General features: G+C 51.0%; 5 protein-coding genes across 5 annotated transcripts; 3 read left to right on the forward strand and 2 right to left on the reverse strand.

Annotated features, from left to right (window-relative positions):
• Positions 1 to 313: 313 nt before the first annotated feature.
• COCMIDRAFT_705 (uncharacterized protein) lies at positions 314 to 1932 on the forward strand (the record flags this gene model as incomplete). The annotated part of the gene is made up of 2 exons (XM_007684606.1): positions 314 to 384; positions 444 to 1932. 2 exons carry the CDS (start codon positions 314 to 316, stop codon positions 1930 to 1932), a joined length of 1560 nt encoding a protein of 519 aa, XP_007682796.1.
• A 406-nt stretch (positions 1933 to 2338) lies between these two features.
• COCMIDRAFT_48755 (uncharacterized protein) lies at positions 2339 to 3613 on the reverse strand (the record flags this gene model as incomplete). Its single annotated transcript, XM_007684678.1, has 3 exons — positions 2339 to 3093; positions 3205 to 3354; positions 3499 to 3613. Coding segments are annotated over 3 exons (1020 nt in total), but the record flags the coding sequence as incomplete, so codon positions are not given.
• A 2179-nt stretch (positions 3614 to 5792) lies between these two features.
• COCMIDRAFT_81301 (uncharacterized protein) lies at positions 5793 to 7332 on the forward strand (the record flags this gene model as incomplete). Its single annotated transcript, XM_007684688.1, has 3 exons — positions 5793 to 6495; positions 6563 to 6846; positions 6907 to 7332. The coding sequence occupies 3 exons, from the start codon at positions 5793 to 5795 to the stop codon at positions 7330 to 7332; spliced, it is 1413 nt and encodes a 470-aa protein (XP_007682878.1).
• Positions 7333 to 7540: 208 nt separating this feature from the next.
• COCMIDRAFT_81389 (uncharacterized protein) lies at positions 7541 to 9931 on the reverse strand (the record flags this gene model as incomplete). The annotated part of the gene is made up of 3 exons (XM_007684689.1): positions 7541 to 7586; positions 7654 to 9802; positions 9874 to 9931. The coding sequence occupies 3 exons, from the start codon at positions 9929 to 9931 to the stop codon at positions 7541 to 7543; spliced, it is 2253 nt and encodes a 750-aa protein (XP_007682879.1).
• Positions 9932 to 10381: 450 nt separating this feature from the next.
• Positions 10382 to 12143, forward strand: COCMIDRAFT_81462 (uncharacterized protein; the record flags this gene model as incomplete). Its single annotated transcript, XM_007684690.1, has 2 exons — positions 10382 to 11065; positions 11109 to 12143. The coding sequence occupies 2 exons, from the start codon at positions 10382 to 10384 to the stop codon at positions 12141 to 12143; spliced, it is 1719 nt and encodes a 572-aa protein (XP_007682880.1).
• Between the last annotated feature and the right edge of the window lie 690 nt (positions 12144 to 12833).

The raw sequence follows: 12833 nt of genomic DNA on the forward strand, positions 1-12833 counted from the left end.
TCAGCCATTGGCGTGAAGCTGAATCAGATAAAGTGATGCAAGCCGCTGGCGTATCATGAATCATGAGGAAAAATACCGCGTTTGGAATACCATTGACAAATTCGCCTTGGGCTTTACCCACCTGGATGAGACTGTGGGGTATTAGTAACGTTCACGATACTGAAGGCGGGAAGGAGCTAATCGCTGACCCCGCTACTAACTAATCACGCTCCCAGCTCCACTCGCCGTCGGGCAACTCCGTTATCATTGCGACAGATATTTCGTCGCTCATGTTCATTGCTTTTTTCAAGTCTCAGCTCGAATTTTCAGGAACATGGCCGACAAAGGAGCAGATACGTACATGATGTGGGTGGAGGGCAAGGAAGTAGAAGGTGGAGCAAAGCAGTCCGTTACTTAGCGAGGCACAAAGTGAAGACTGATCATAATCGCTAACAGCACCACAGGCTACCCATTGAAGATCCAGCCACTGGCGAGATCTTTGCCCACTGCCATGCGGCATCTGCAGCCGATGTTGACAATGTTGTCAAGACTGCTCATCGAGTCTTCAAATCTGGAGTGTGGTCGAAAGCCCCGCGTCATGTTCGCGCAGACATTCTAGACCGCATCGCCACACTGCTGACAGAGAACCTTCCGCGATTGATTGAACTGGAAGTCCAGCAAACCGGGCGCGCTATCCGCGAAATGAACGCTCAAGTTCCCACCCTTACCAAATGGTTCAAATACTATGCTGCCCTGATACGGACCGAGGAGCGCTCTGTGTTACCTACCGTTGGTAAACTGCACAACTGGATTGATAGAAAGCCTCTCGGGGTGGTTGCGCAAATTACGCCGTTCAATCATCCAATGCTGATTGCTGTCAAAAAGATAGCGCCCGCACTGGCGGCTGGAAACTGTATCGTCTTGAAACCAAGCGAGCTGACTCCGCTCACAAGCGTCGAGTTGGGAAAGCTTATGAAGGAGGCCGGTTTGCCGGATGGTGTATTCAACGTGTTACCTGGCGATGGTATCACAACAGGCAAAGCTTTAGTCCAGCACCCGTTGATCAAGAAGGTTGATGTGACAGGAGGCACGCCCGCAGGACGCGCCATTGGAGCCATCGCTGGAGGAAACCTTGCACACTATACTGCCGAACTCGGCGGCAAAGCACCTCTAATCATCTTTGAGAAGGCACATTTAGATTTGGCAGTCAACGGCGTAGCATTTGCTAGCTTCATCGCCAGTGGCCAAACATGTGTAGCAGCAACTCGAATAATTGTCCAAAACAGCATTCTCGATGATGTTGTAGCAAAACTCAAGACCAAGGCCCAAAGTATCGAAAAAAGAATGGGGTCACCCAAAAACGTTGAATCGATGATGGGCCCACTCATCTCCAGGAAACAGCTCGCTAACGTCGAGGCGCTGGTCGACGACGCAAAACAAGCCGGAGTTACAGCCGTATTTGGTGGAGAACGCATGAAGGGCGAGTCATCCCTCGACGGCATTGACTTCTCCACCGGCTACTTCTATCCCCCTACCATTCTAACCAATGGAACCTCCACAAAAATCGTCGACACGCGTATATGGAAAGAAGAAGCTTTCGGTCCCGTGATCGTGGTCGTCGGCTTCGATACCGAAGACGAGGCCATCGAACTCGCAAACGACAGTGAATTTGGGCTCGGCGCTGCCATCTGGACACAGGACCTATCACAGGCGTTCCGCGTCTCGGAAAGCATCGAGAGTGGCATTTGCTGGGTCAATACGCATCATCGTAACGACCCGAGTTCGCCCTGGGGCGGCATCAAGAGCTCTGGTGTGGGAAGCGAGAATGGGGTTGATGCGTATAATGCGTATACCACGTCCAAGAGCACGATTATTAATTACGCGACGGCGGAGGAGGGACTGGCGAGCGATGATTGGTTCAGGGAGGGTACGGGTGAGGTGAGGTATGGATAGTTTGGAGACAAGGATTACGCAACTGCGGGATTGATGTATCTATGCTGTAAGCTATACGGTTGGATTTAGTACCCAGAAAGTGTATCTTATTCCTCCACCCGCAATTTCTTGAATAATGCGGAATCTCGCGTGATTACTTGTAACACCGTCATGAGTCACAAAGTTTAGGCAATAACCGAAGCTGACAGTAATAAAAGACACCTGCGCATCATCTAGTAATAGGATCGCCAGTGTGGCATACTGTAGAAGATTTGCGTTGCTATTTCACTTAGGAACTCGAACTTGTGTATTGCTAGCGTAACGACAATCCCTTCATCCCTGCCCACACTAAACTGGACCCTTTACATCTCTCCTCCTCTCAACTCTCATATAACACTAAACCTCGCACTCCGTCGTACAACTCCAACACGCACCTCATCCCCTCCGCATCAACACCCACATCACAAACCTTCCACCGGCCCAAATGCATCAACTCGCCACCCCGCAAGTGCCCCAGCAAAGCAACCAGCGCCCGCGTTTCCCCCTCAAGCACCGCATCGCCTTCTCCACTCTTCACTAATAGCCTAATCCCACACCCAACACTCTCCTCATCTTCCAGTTCAGAATCGCAAACCCAACACCCTCCATCTCCCTCCTCCTCTCTCTTCCCTATCCATTCTACCTCCCGCCCCAGCAACTCAAACGCCGTAGAGCCGATATACGCATCCGCACCGCTCGGCCGTCTGCCTGGTGCTTGTGGTGTGAAGATGATACGGGATACCAGCGGCGCAGACCGCTTCGTTGAGACTAAAATCGGAACTTGAGAGTTTGCGCCCTGGGAGGTTGTGAGTTGGAATCGGGAGCAGCATGTGCGGGAGGAAGCGAAGAGGGAGCGGCGGAGGTGACGTTTGAGGGTTTGGAGGGCGGAGGTGGGGGAGGTAAAGGTGGTGTGGTTGGGAGAGTGGAGGCGGCGTTTTTTGCGCGGAGGTGAGGGGTGTGAAGTTTGGGAGTCGTGGTCGTGGGTGTGCTTTCGTTTTCGAGAATAGAGGTCTTGCTGTAAAAGATGAGGAGTCAGAGTAGTGCTGTTCAGATGGTATGTGGTGTTTGAGATATGAGGGAGAGAGGCCTTTGTGTCTGGTCGGCATGTGCTGCTTTCGTATATTTCTGCATCGTGGTTTTTTTCTGACTGCGTGGCTGTTCCGGGATAGGAAGACACGTAGGTACCCGATTGGCACCCTTTCCTGGCCTGGATATGTGCGAGTAGTGCGTCAATTATTTCGTCTGCGGTGACACCTTTATTCGTTAGTGGAGTAATATCGTAGCCGTCGTCTTTCAGCAGCTTGAGCCGCACGATGTTGCTGGCTTTTTGCTTCCAGCTGAGACGTGACCAATCTCTGTCTAGGCTGTGACCTTCTCGCTCGATTATCTTTTTGGCTTGCGCCTCTCAATCTGATGGGTTCCTTTGCTGTTTGAAAAGAGTTGCGGTGTTGCGTATTATAAGAGATGTGAGCGTGGAAGAATCACTAGCTGATATGATGTTTTCTTCAGTCGGTGTAAGTGACTGCGTAGTATTTGGAGACAAACTACTGTTGGCGGTGTCAGCGGCTGTGCCTCGTTGTTTCTTTTTCATGGCTACTATTGATTCTTTGTCTGGCCTCTGGTAGTTGGTGGTGATGTTTGCTAGGGCCAGGGCTAAGTTCACCTGTTCCAGGCTGAGAGAAGAGCGAGATGTCGATGTTTGTGTTATTGTTGAGGAGGCCTTCTCTACCCTCTCTGTCTTCAGTCTTCTGGGCCGTTCTCCATTCCCACTTTTCGTTCGTCTTTTCGGCAGTGTGAGTATCTTGCGCGAGGGAAGCTTAGTTGTAGGCATCCTGTTTTGAGATGTGTTAGATATTCTCTCCAGTGGAATTATTCCTAAAAACGTCCGGCTTGCTGCTGTACTTTATCTCGCTATTCTTTTGGGCTTTTGAGATTGCTGTCATGTTTACACTTATGAGAGGTTTCGAGAAATGGCGAGATCAATTTTTCTGTAAAAAAATTCCGTGGTGATCAACTGATAACATTGTTGTTTGTATCCTCTAAATCCTAGTGACAGTGGGATCCTAGTCGCGTGACATTGCTGTTGTGCAGTGAAAGCACCGTGGTTGAGATCTGAATGTACCTTCAATAGCAAAAATAGAATGATAATTGGGGACGACAAATTCATTTCTAGAGATATGTCTTCTGTATCAATATGCATTGGCCGTGTCTAGCAGGGTCGTATGTGATATTAGTAGGTGACATGTAAAGGTTACTGCAGGGTTAAGTATTCTTTCACGACAAAGGCTTGAAAAAGCATATATGTTTTTCAAACAAACCAAAGAGGTAATCTTCAAGAAGTCAAAGAATAAGGCAGCTATAGGAATGTAATTGGATAAGAAGATATCATCATGAGCAGCCTTCCGTTTATAAATTATACATTTTCGCCTTTCAAAGCCTTGGAAATGATTGTATAATCATTTTTGTACTTCCATAAACACTACTATTCCCCATCATAACGAAACGCAACGAGGATCTAAGCTGCACTCTCCATATTTCCATCCATGTATTGTCATACTAGCCAAGCTTGGGTATGGCACTCCGATGTCTGTATTCATATGCGCTAGCAGAATACCTTTGAACCATTTCCTTTTGGGCAGTCAATCTCACAGCCATAAACCTTTAAAGAAGGAACCCCAAGGGCCACCAACCCGTCTTCTGAAACCCATCTATAAGCATAAACCGAAGGGATTTATCTTTTCAGTTGCCCGCCACGTACCAGATCTACTCGATAATTGTGCTATTCCCATCTGCAACTAACGTGCTATTCCCATCCGCAACTAATGTTCTGTTCCCGTCGGCAACTAGAGGTTCCATAGCCCTCGCTGTATCCGCAGCCTTAGACGAGACCCCGGACACCCTGTGCGTGTATATTTTGTAGGACCTCCTCTGAAAGTGGCAAACGCGGTAATCCGATTTGAAGCAGATGGTGTTAAGCTCGTAGGCCGCACAGCAGAGACACAAGTACGCAAGGACGAAAAGGGCGGTGAAGGTCTTCATGATTGAAGGTAAAAAATAGTATGCAACCAAGGCTTTAGGAAAGCCGAGAAGGTATTGTTGGTACCGCAAGGATGGTTTGTGGGGTGCTGGGACAGACGAGCACTAAGTTTTGCGGGAAAAGCGAGAAATTTATGTGTGTGATGTTGGTCCCTGTTTATTGATAAAGCTTGGGAGCGCTTATGAAATGATGAACTCATGGTTATCAGTGCTCCATGTAAATTTTGGTTGGCCATACATACATTATGTCAGGGGTAGCTGTAACCGTAGCTGTAGTGGATGAGGGGTCCTTGAGCTTTTTGTCAAAGGTTGAGGGGTATGCAATTGGAACCAAATCCGCCCCTGGACACTGATTCGAATTGAAGCTCGCATTAGTCTGGCAGCACAATCGTTTTTCTCGTGACAGCAGCTTCCATGGCTCACGTAACACTATGGTGGTAGTGTTGGTGGAGCCTTATGCATCACACGCTCTCCACGCGTCGCACCTTCCTTCACCTTCACTCTCTCTGTTCACTTACGTCATTATCGTTCCACAAACTCTCCCACGACATCTCTCATGGGACCAAACCCCCACGCACGTGTTTGCTTGGTGTATCAACACTCCACACTCTTTTCACTGCTATGCTCTTCTATTGAGTGCCATGTCGGTCCATGCTCCAGTCGCCCGTTTGGCGTCACCTGACAGCGCGATTGCTGCACATTAATCTGGTCAAGACAATCACTCACAGCAACAATTCATGACTCAACTTGACGGGAAATCATTACACTTCCGTCAACCCGCTATCCAGATTACTGCGAACCCAAACATGGCGACACCGGGTTATAACAGATATGCGCTGTTCGCCAGCGCCGACGACAATGCAGCTACTACGCGAGCCACACCACCAGACCCAAGCAAGAATCCTTTCTTAAACCAAGTCGCGGATGACTCGATACCATGGGAGAAGGTAAAGAAGCGTGGTGCCCCAGTGACAGCGTCAGTCAGCCGGCCCGTGGCCGCCACCAAACACCGGGCCAAAGCCGCATCTATACAACAACTTCTCAACAATGGACAGAGTAATAACACCCCAATATGTACCCCCGAGGAAAAGCCACATGATCCGCACGAAAACTGGTGTGGCGTCTGCTGCCTCAAACTCCCAAACAAAACAGCCTTACAGAACCACATCAAACAGTCGCCGAACCACCAGAATTACTGCAACCTGTGCAAGCGCGTGTTCAAAGACAGAAATGGCCTGAAGAACCATGTCGACAACTCGCTCGGTCACGAGACGTACTGCAACCTGTGTCTCTCGGCGTTCAAGGACCAGTGGGGCCTCAAGAACCATTTCGAGAACAACTATAGCGTCGGACATGAGTTCGTCTGTCTGACTTGCCTCACAGGATTCAAGACGAGTGCAGAGTTGGAACGCCATCTACAGACGGCCGAGAAGCACACGTGGTGCCAGACGTGTCGGCGCCGCTTCCGTAACCAGGACGAGCGGGATGAGCACTGGGTCAAGACTCTCAGTAAGTAACCTGAATGCTTCGTATATTGCAAGGACCTTTAGAAAATATTCCACTGACATGTTTGCAGGACACAAGCATTGTCTGCAACCCGGCTGTGACTTTGACGGTTCAGATCAAGCCTCCCTCACCGAACATCTTAGGCGCGACCACTTCCAATGCCAAGGATGCAAACGCATACTGCCGAGCCTGACCAAGCTCAACCAGCACTACGAGACCTGTCTCTTCGCATTGTCTTGTCCACAATGCGGCGAAAAGTGCGCAGGAAAATCCCAGTTGGAACTTCACATGACGCACTGTTTTCGATGTGAAGAGTGTGACTTTCACACGAGCCACAAGGGCAACTTTGACATTGTAAGCGAAAACATCGCATCGACTGGTCATGTAAAGAATACAGCACTAACATCAAGGAAGCACATGACGAAGCATAGCTCCGCCGACCTGGTATGCTGGGGCTGCGACGCCCCCATGCGCAAATACTCCAGCCTAATCAACCACCTCGAATCCGGCAATTGCCCCAAGTTGGGCGAAGCCACGCCCCTGATGCGTTGTCTGGGCATGTGGTGGTACTCGCCGCTCTACATGGATCTCGATTTGCATGCGCACATTCGGACTGGTCGGGTGGACATTCACAAGGTGTGCGAGTGGATGAGTGAGGGCGGATTACATCCTTTTCTTTGCCGCGACAAGGATTGCGGCAAGACCTTTAGTCAACTCAGTTCACTGCTGTTGCATTGTGAGAGTACGGCTTGTGGGTGGGATGTTGATCGGCTGAACATGCCTGGACTTGAGAAGGAGTTCAAACAATGGTGTTTGAGGAGGGACAGCGGCGCTTGCTAACTGTAGGTCTCGCCGTAGACCATTGATTGGGGCTTCATGTAAGGGAGTCATGGCATGAGGAATGAATGTGTTCTATTATCCTACAAGGAAGATGTACTTGTGAGGTGACACTCGGGTCAGAGGTAGTCTGCGTGATTCGGCTCATTGAGAAATGCTTCTATTAAAAGCCGAGTAATCTATTAAAGTTCAACCGCGGATTGTAACTATATCAAGGATTCGCCAGCGCTAAACATGCATCAACCGCAAGACCAACCCTAATCGTAGTCAGTAAGAATGCATCTCGTAGTGTCGAAAATTCGCATTGCGAGCTCTTCAACTTACCGTCCTTCCTTCTGCCGCACAACATCATCAATAACATCCTTGTCCAGCTGCGGAAACATATTTGTCAACGTCTCGACAACAACTTGGTGCTCCCTCCGCTGAATCCGACGTATCTCTTCTGCCTCTGCAGATGCGCGTTTCGCCGCCGCCTCTTCGGCCGAGGCCTTCTCCCTGTGCCGATTTTCCTCGTGATTTTGTTCGTGTTCAGGAGCTTCTGCCCTTGAACGCGTGGGCAATTGCTGCTGCTGCTTTGACGGCGTGGTTTGCCCAGACGACTGGTGGGTATCACTGTCGGAGAAGATACGCCCGATTGTGCTGAGTGGGCGCTGTATAGTGCGCAGCAAGCCTGCTACGGCTGCATTCTCTTCCTCGGGCTGCTCAGCTTCGGACTGATTGTTCTTGACGCTCGTCGAGCGGCGTGGCCCTGCAGTTTCAGCCTCCATTGAATTTCTCTGAGTGAGTTCGGGCCGCAAGGGTGTCGTCTTTTCTTGTATGTGGTGGTAGTGTGGCGAGGGCATGCGCTTATGGGTAGGGGCATTAGGGTGTAACTGGGTAGAAGCAGATGACGGCTCGGCTTCTTCAGCCGCATGGCGCTCAGCAATGGCCGACACTGCTGCTTCGACATTCTTCTCAAACTCTTCGTCGCTGACTGTTAGTGAAGTCTTGTCTAAACCTTCGATAAACTGTACGGCGCCCATTAACGACGAGATGTAGTAGCCTGCTTCGCCACCCAACTTCTCCTGGTTGCGGAACCGGAGGATGTATTGTACATTTGAGACAAGATGCTCTGGGTTGGCCTGCAGCACAGTGTAGATGAGCAGCGGTATAAATGCATCGGCAGACTGGTCTGAATTTGATGTCCGTAGAAAGCCAAAGATGACTTTACAGCAATTCAGAATGCAGATAATTTTGTCTCTTGGTGCCCGGTAGCTTTTAATCTTCAGTAGCTCTTGTTGGGCCAGGTGAAGGAATTTCTTCCCCTTTTCGCCAATTGGCTTGATGTCTAAATGCTCTTCTTTGACCCACTTGTAGATGCGAACTTTCTGTGCAAGGATCTCGTCGCGTTCCACGTCTTCTTGGTGCTGACCCCTCCTGCCGGGTCTTGCCGGATCATGTCTTCTTCCGCCTTTACGCGGCGATATTGGCTCTGCTGGTGGAATTGCGGGAGAAAAGGTCTGGGTATATAGCCTGTTCATGACTAGCTTCTCCATGCCTTCTCTTGCGTTATCAAACTCGGCGTCTGATACGGTTCGCCATACTTCGCACTGAGCCATCTTCTTTGCTATAAATTCAAGAAAGTCGCCAATGATCTTGACCTGCTCATGCACCATCCATTGCTTCTTGCCAAATTCTAGAAGGAAAGACCGAAGGAACTTGGCCACCGGGTCTGCTGTTCGGTGACGCAGTTGCTCAAGGAATCGGTGGAAGTCAAATGGTAGATCGGGCTCTGGCTCCGGGGCCGGTTGTACGGGTTTGTATTTGGAGGCATGTGCGCTAGGAGATGATGGTTCTTGGAAAGATGTGTTGGTACCAACGCGGTATAAGGATGAGGTTCGCGGGGGTGGAGACTGTATAGGCGCTCCGGAAGCGGCATCTTCCGTCATGGGTATAGGAAGGGGCTTGTCGGGAGGAACGAGGCTCGAGCGGCGTGGAGGAAAGGCTGAAGGCGGCGATTCGAGAAGGGGATTGGCAATCTCAAGGCGTGGTGACATGATCTCGTCCTCCCCCGGCGCTGCATTACCCTGGAACTGGTCCATGATGCTCTGGATCTCTGGCTGAGAGTTATCGGCAGCGTCCCCAGTGCCGTCGTTTGCTGTACCATATTCGTCAGCGGCAGCATCTTCCGAGTTGCCCCCACTTGAGCGTGCCTGTGACATGGGGGATGCAGCCCGGCTGGGCACGTTACTCGTCGAAAGATACCTGTCGTCCTTTGGAGGCGGGGGCGGGGGCGAGGGCGAGCGTACGGGGGCCTTTCCTGCAGCCTTCTCGGTCGGCTCGCTGGGTGGAGGTGTTGAGCGGCCAGCAGCGGGCAAGTCGTGTGAGGTGGTTGCAAGCTCGTCGACGTGGTGGGCAGAGGATGGCTGTGCGGCTTCGAGCGCCTTTTCCTGTGCTTGGTGCGAGCCTGCCGCTATTGGCTCCGGCTCGGTCTCTGTGGATACAGCGTGTTTCTTATCCTGCGCGTCTACCGTGTCCGCCTTGGCCTCGTTGCTGGCCACTGACCCCTCGTCCAGAGCACCAACAGGCTGCCCCGCCTCGCTCGTCGTGGTTGCGCTGTCATGGTCGTGCTTGGGAAGAGAGACGTGGCCTTGGGGGAGGGGCTCCTGGGGTGCTTCGGTGGCTACATGGTGCGGATCCTCGACCGTGTCTAACTGGTCGTTGGTGGTGATGATGTCGTGGGTTGCATCAAGTTGCGGAGTTGGGTTCGGGAGAGACATAGACCGACTGCGGATAAGGAACGTGAAAGAAAAGAAAGGTGCAGAATGGCCGGTCAAGCTTCCATGGACAGTCAGCAGCGCTTCATACAGCTCGAACAGCGTCAAAGTCGGTCGGCTGCCTTTGCGGTCGAGACGTGCTTCGCCCAAGACCGCGAGCTGCCCGCATGGATGGTCTCCCGGCATCTAGAAGCCGAATCGCCGAACTACCTCCGTTTGTTATCAACGCCTTCAGATGCGTCACATCTCAAAACTCTATCGCAACCTCACCATCCCTCTCGCCCCGCCGCCCTGCCATGTGCGGCATCTTCTTCTCCCTAAGCCGGGTTGGCCATGTGACGCCCACTGCCAGTACCGAGCTGCTTCTCCAGCACAGAGGGCCAGATGCCACTGGACAGCATCGCGTTGCCATCGAGTTAGACTCTGCATGCGCTGTACAAGACGCAGGCCCAACGCGGGTGCACGCCACATTTCTATCAACAGTACTTGCTTTGCGCGGCAAGGAAATTGTTCAGCAACCTCTCAAGGACGCAGCTACGGATTCAGTGCTCTGCTGGAATGGCGAGGCCTGGAGCATCTCTGGCCAAGCTGTCAATGGCAACGACTCCCAACTCGTCTTTGCTAGACTTTTAGAGGCATGCGCCAATGAAGGTATAACCTCTACGCGCAACGTCGTTGAACTGCTTTCAGCTGTGCGTGGTCCGTATGCATTCGTCTTCTATGATGCACCAAACAAACGCGTCTACTATGGTCGCGACTGCCTCGGACGGCGATCGCTACTTCGCAAAGACGCTGCCGACGGTACCATTGTCTTGTCCAGTGTTTCTGACAATAGGTCTGGTGAGGTTTGGGCTGAAGTCGATGCCGACGGCATACACGTCGTCGACTTGTTGGATGTAGATACTGCATATCCATTATTTTCTGATCAACGGATACCCCACCGTCGTTTCGACCAAGATCAGGACTCTGAAATATCTTTCGTAGGTAAGTGGCCCTATCCATGGGTTCTGCTAACACCCGTAGACTCTACCCTTTCCTCTAATGAACTGCTCCACCTCGGACAAAGCTGTCCTAGACTTCAGTATGGTAGACCAACTGAGGACGTCTTTACTCCGATCTCTCCAAGTTCGCATAGAACATGTCCGTGAAGCAGTAACCGGCATGGACATGGATGTGCCAAATCACGCCAGAGTTGCAATCTTATTCTCAGGCGGCCTTGACTGCACCATTCTTGCACGCTTGTGCCACAATCTCTTGCCACCAGGCGCACCTATTGATCTTCTGAATGTTGCTTTCGAGAACCCCCGCATTCACTCTCAGCTTGAGGCCGGCATCAGCCCATATGAGCTTTGTCCTGATCGCATTACTGGAAGATCATCGCATGCCGAGCTTGTTGACGTCTGCCCAGGTCGCACATGGCGGTTCGTCGCAGTCAACGTGCCTTACTCTGAGACGCAGGCACATCGTCTCAATGTCATGACACTGATGCACCCTCACAACACCGAGATGGATCTTTCTATATCATTCGCCCTCTATTTCGCTTCACGTGGTAGTGGGGTAGTCTGTGCCTCAGATAAGGGCAAGACTGAGCCGTACATAACCACTGCGCATGTTCTTCTTTCAGGCCTGGGTGCTGATGAGCTTTTTGGAGGCTATCAACGACACGATTTAGCCTTTGCCCGTCGTGGTTATCCTGGCCTTGTTGAGGAGCTAGAACTTGACTTTAGTCGATTGGGAAAACGAAATCTAGGCCGAGATGATCGTGTCATCAGTGACAGCGGCAAAGAAGTTCGATTTCCGTATCTCGATGAGGATTTCATCGCATTGGCGCTCCGTCTTCCAGTGACTGCTAAGTGTGATTTTGGGCTGGCCCAAGAGGCTGATAGTGAGGATCCAATGCGGGGCCTTGAACCCGCAAAGCGAGCTCTTCGGTTGCTAGCATGGCAGTCAGGTATGAAGAAAGTGGCTTCCGAAAAGAAGCGTGCAATTCAGTTCGGTGCCCGCACCGCAAAGATGGAGACGGGCAAAACAAAAGGCACGCATGTGCTCAGCAAATGAGGTTAGTCACTTGTTTCCTTCGTCCCTTTCCCTCGCAATGATTACAAAACGAACAAACGGTGAGACACCAGCGTGTTTCCTCGGGCCAGTGCTACTCAATCTATGGTGCCAGCCTACGCGCGCTTTGGAGTCGCTGATGTCTAATGTTAAAAGGCAAGTCTGAGCCATATGCACAATATCATTTCACGATTCATGCTTGGTCACACTCGTACTGATAAGTCATAGATGATAGCATATAGATGACTATTATGTTCCCTTCGAGTCAACACTTTCTGCAACCGAACATTGCAATGTCGCCATCAATCAAAGCTCGGTTCTTGCTTAGAAATACATGCTCTAATGCCCCATGTGATCCATAATGCAGTAGTTTGCACATAAGAATTTCCGGTTATACTGATTGGTACCCAGCGGCTTCTACCAGTAGGACTAATTGAATATTATTTGAACATCCACAGGGTGTCTCGACATCAGCGGTCACTAGCGGGTAAGTATAAACTTGTTATAGCAAACACAAACCACCTATTAGCGCATTACCATTACCAGAGATGCATCATAGGAGAAGCGCGCCAAGAGCTAACCCTAGAAGCAAAGTACGGCACAGATACAAGAAGTGGGAAGTGCAGGAACATTGTTATCCGGCAACCAAACTATGGACAGCAACCCACTCCCTCAACCAAGGGTCTATGTAGC

Source organism: Bipolaris oryzae, assembly GCF_000523455.1.
Source record: "Bipolaris oryzae ATCC 44560 unplaced genomic scaffold scaffold_4, whole genome shotgun sequence".
Classification (NCBI taxonomy): Eukaryota; Fungi; Ascomycota; class Dothideomycetes; order Pleosporales; family Pleosporaceae; genus Bipolaris; species Bipolaris oryzae.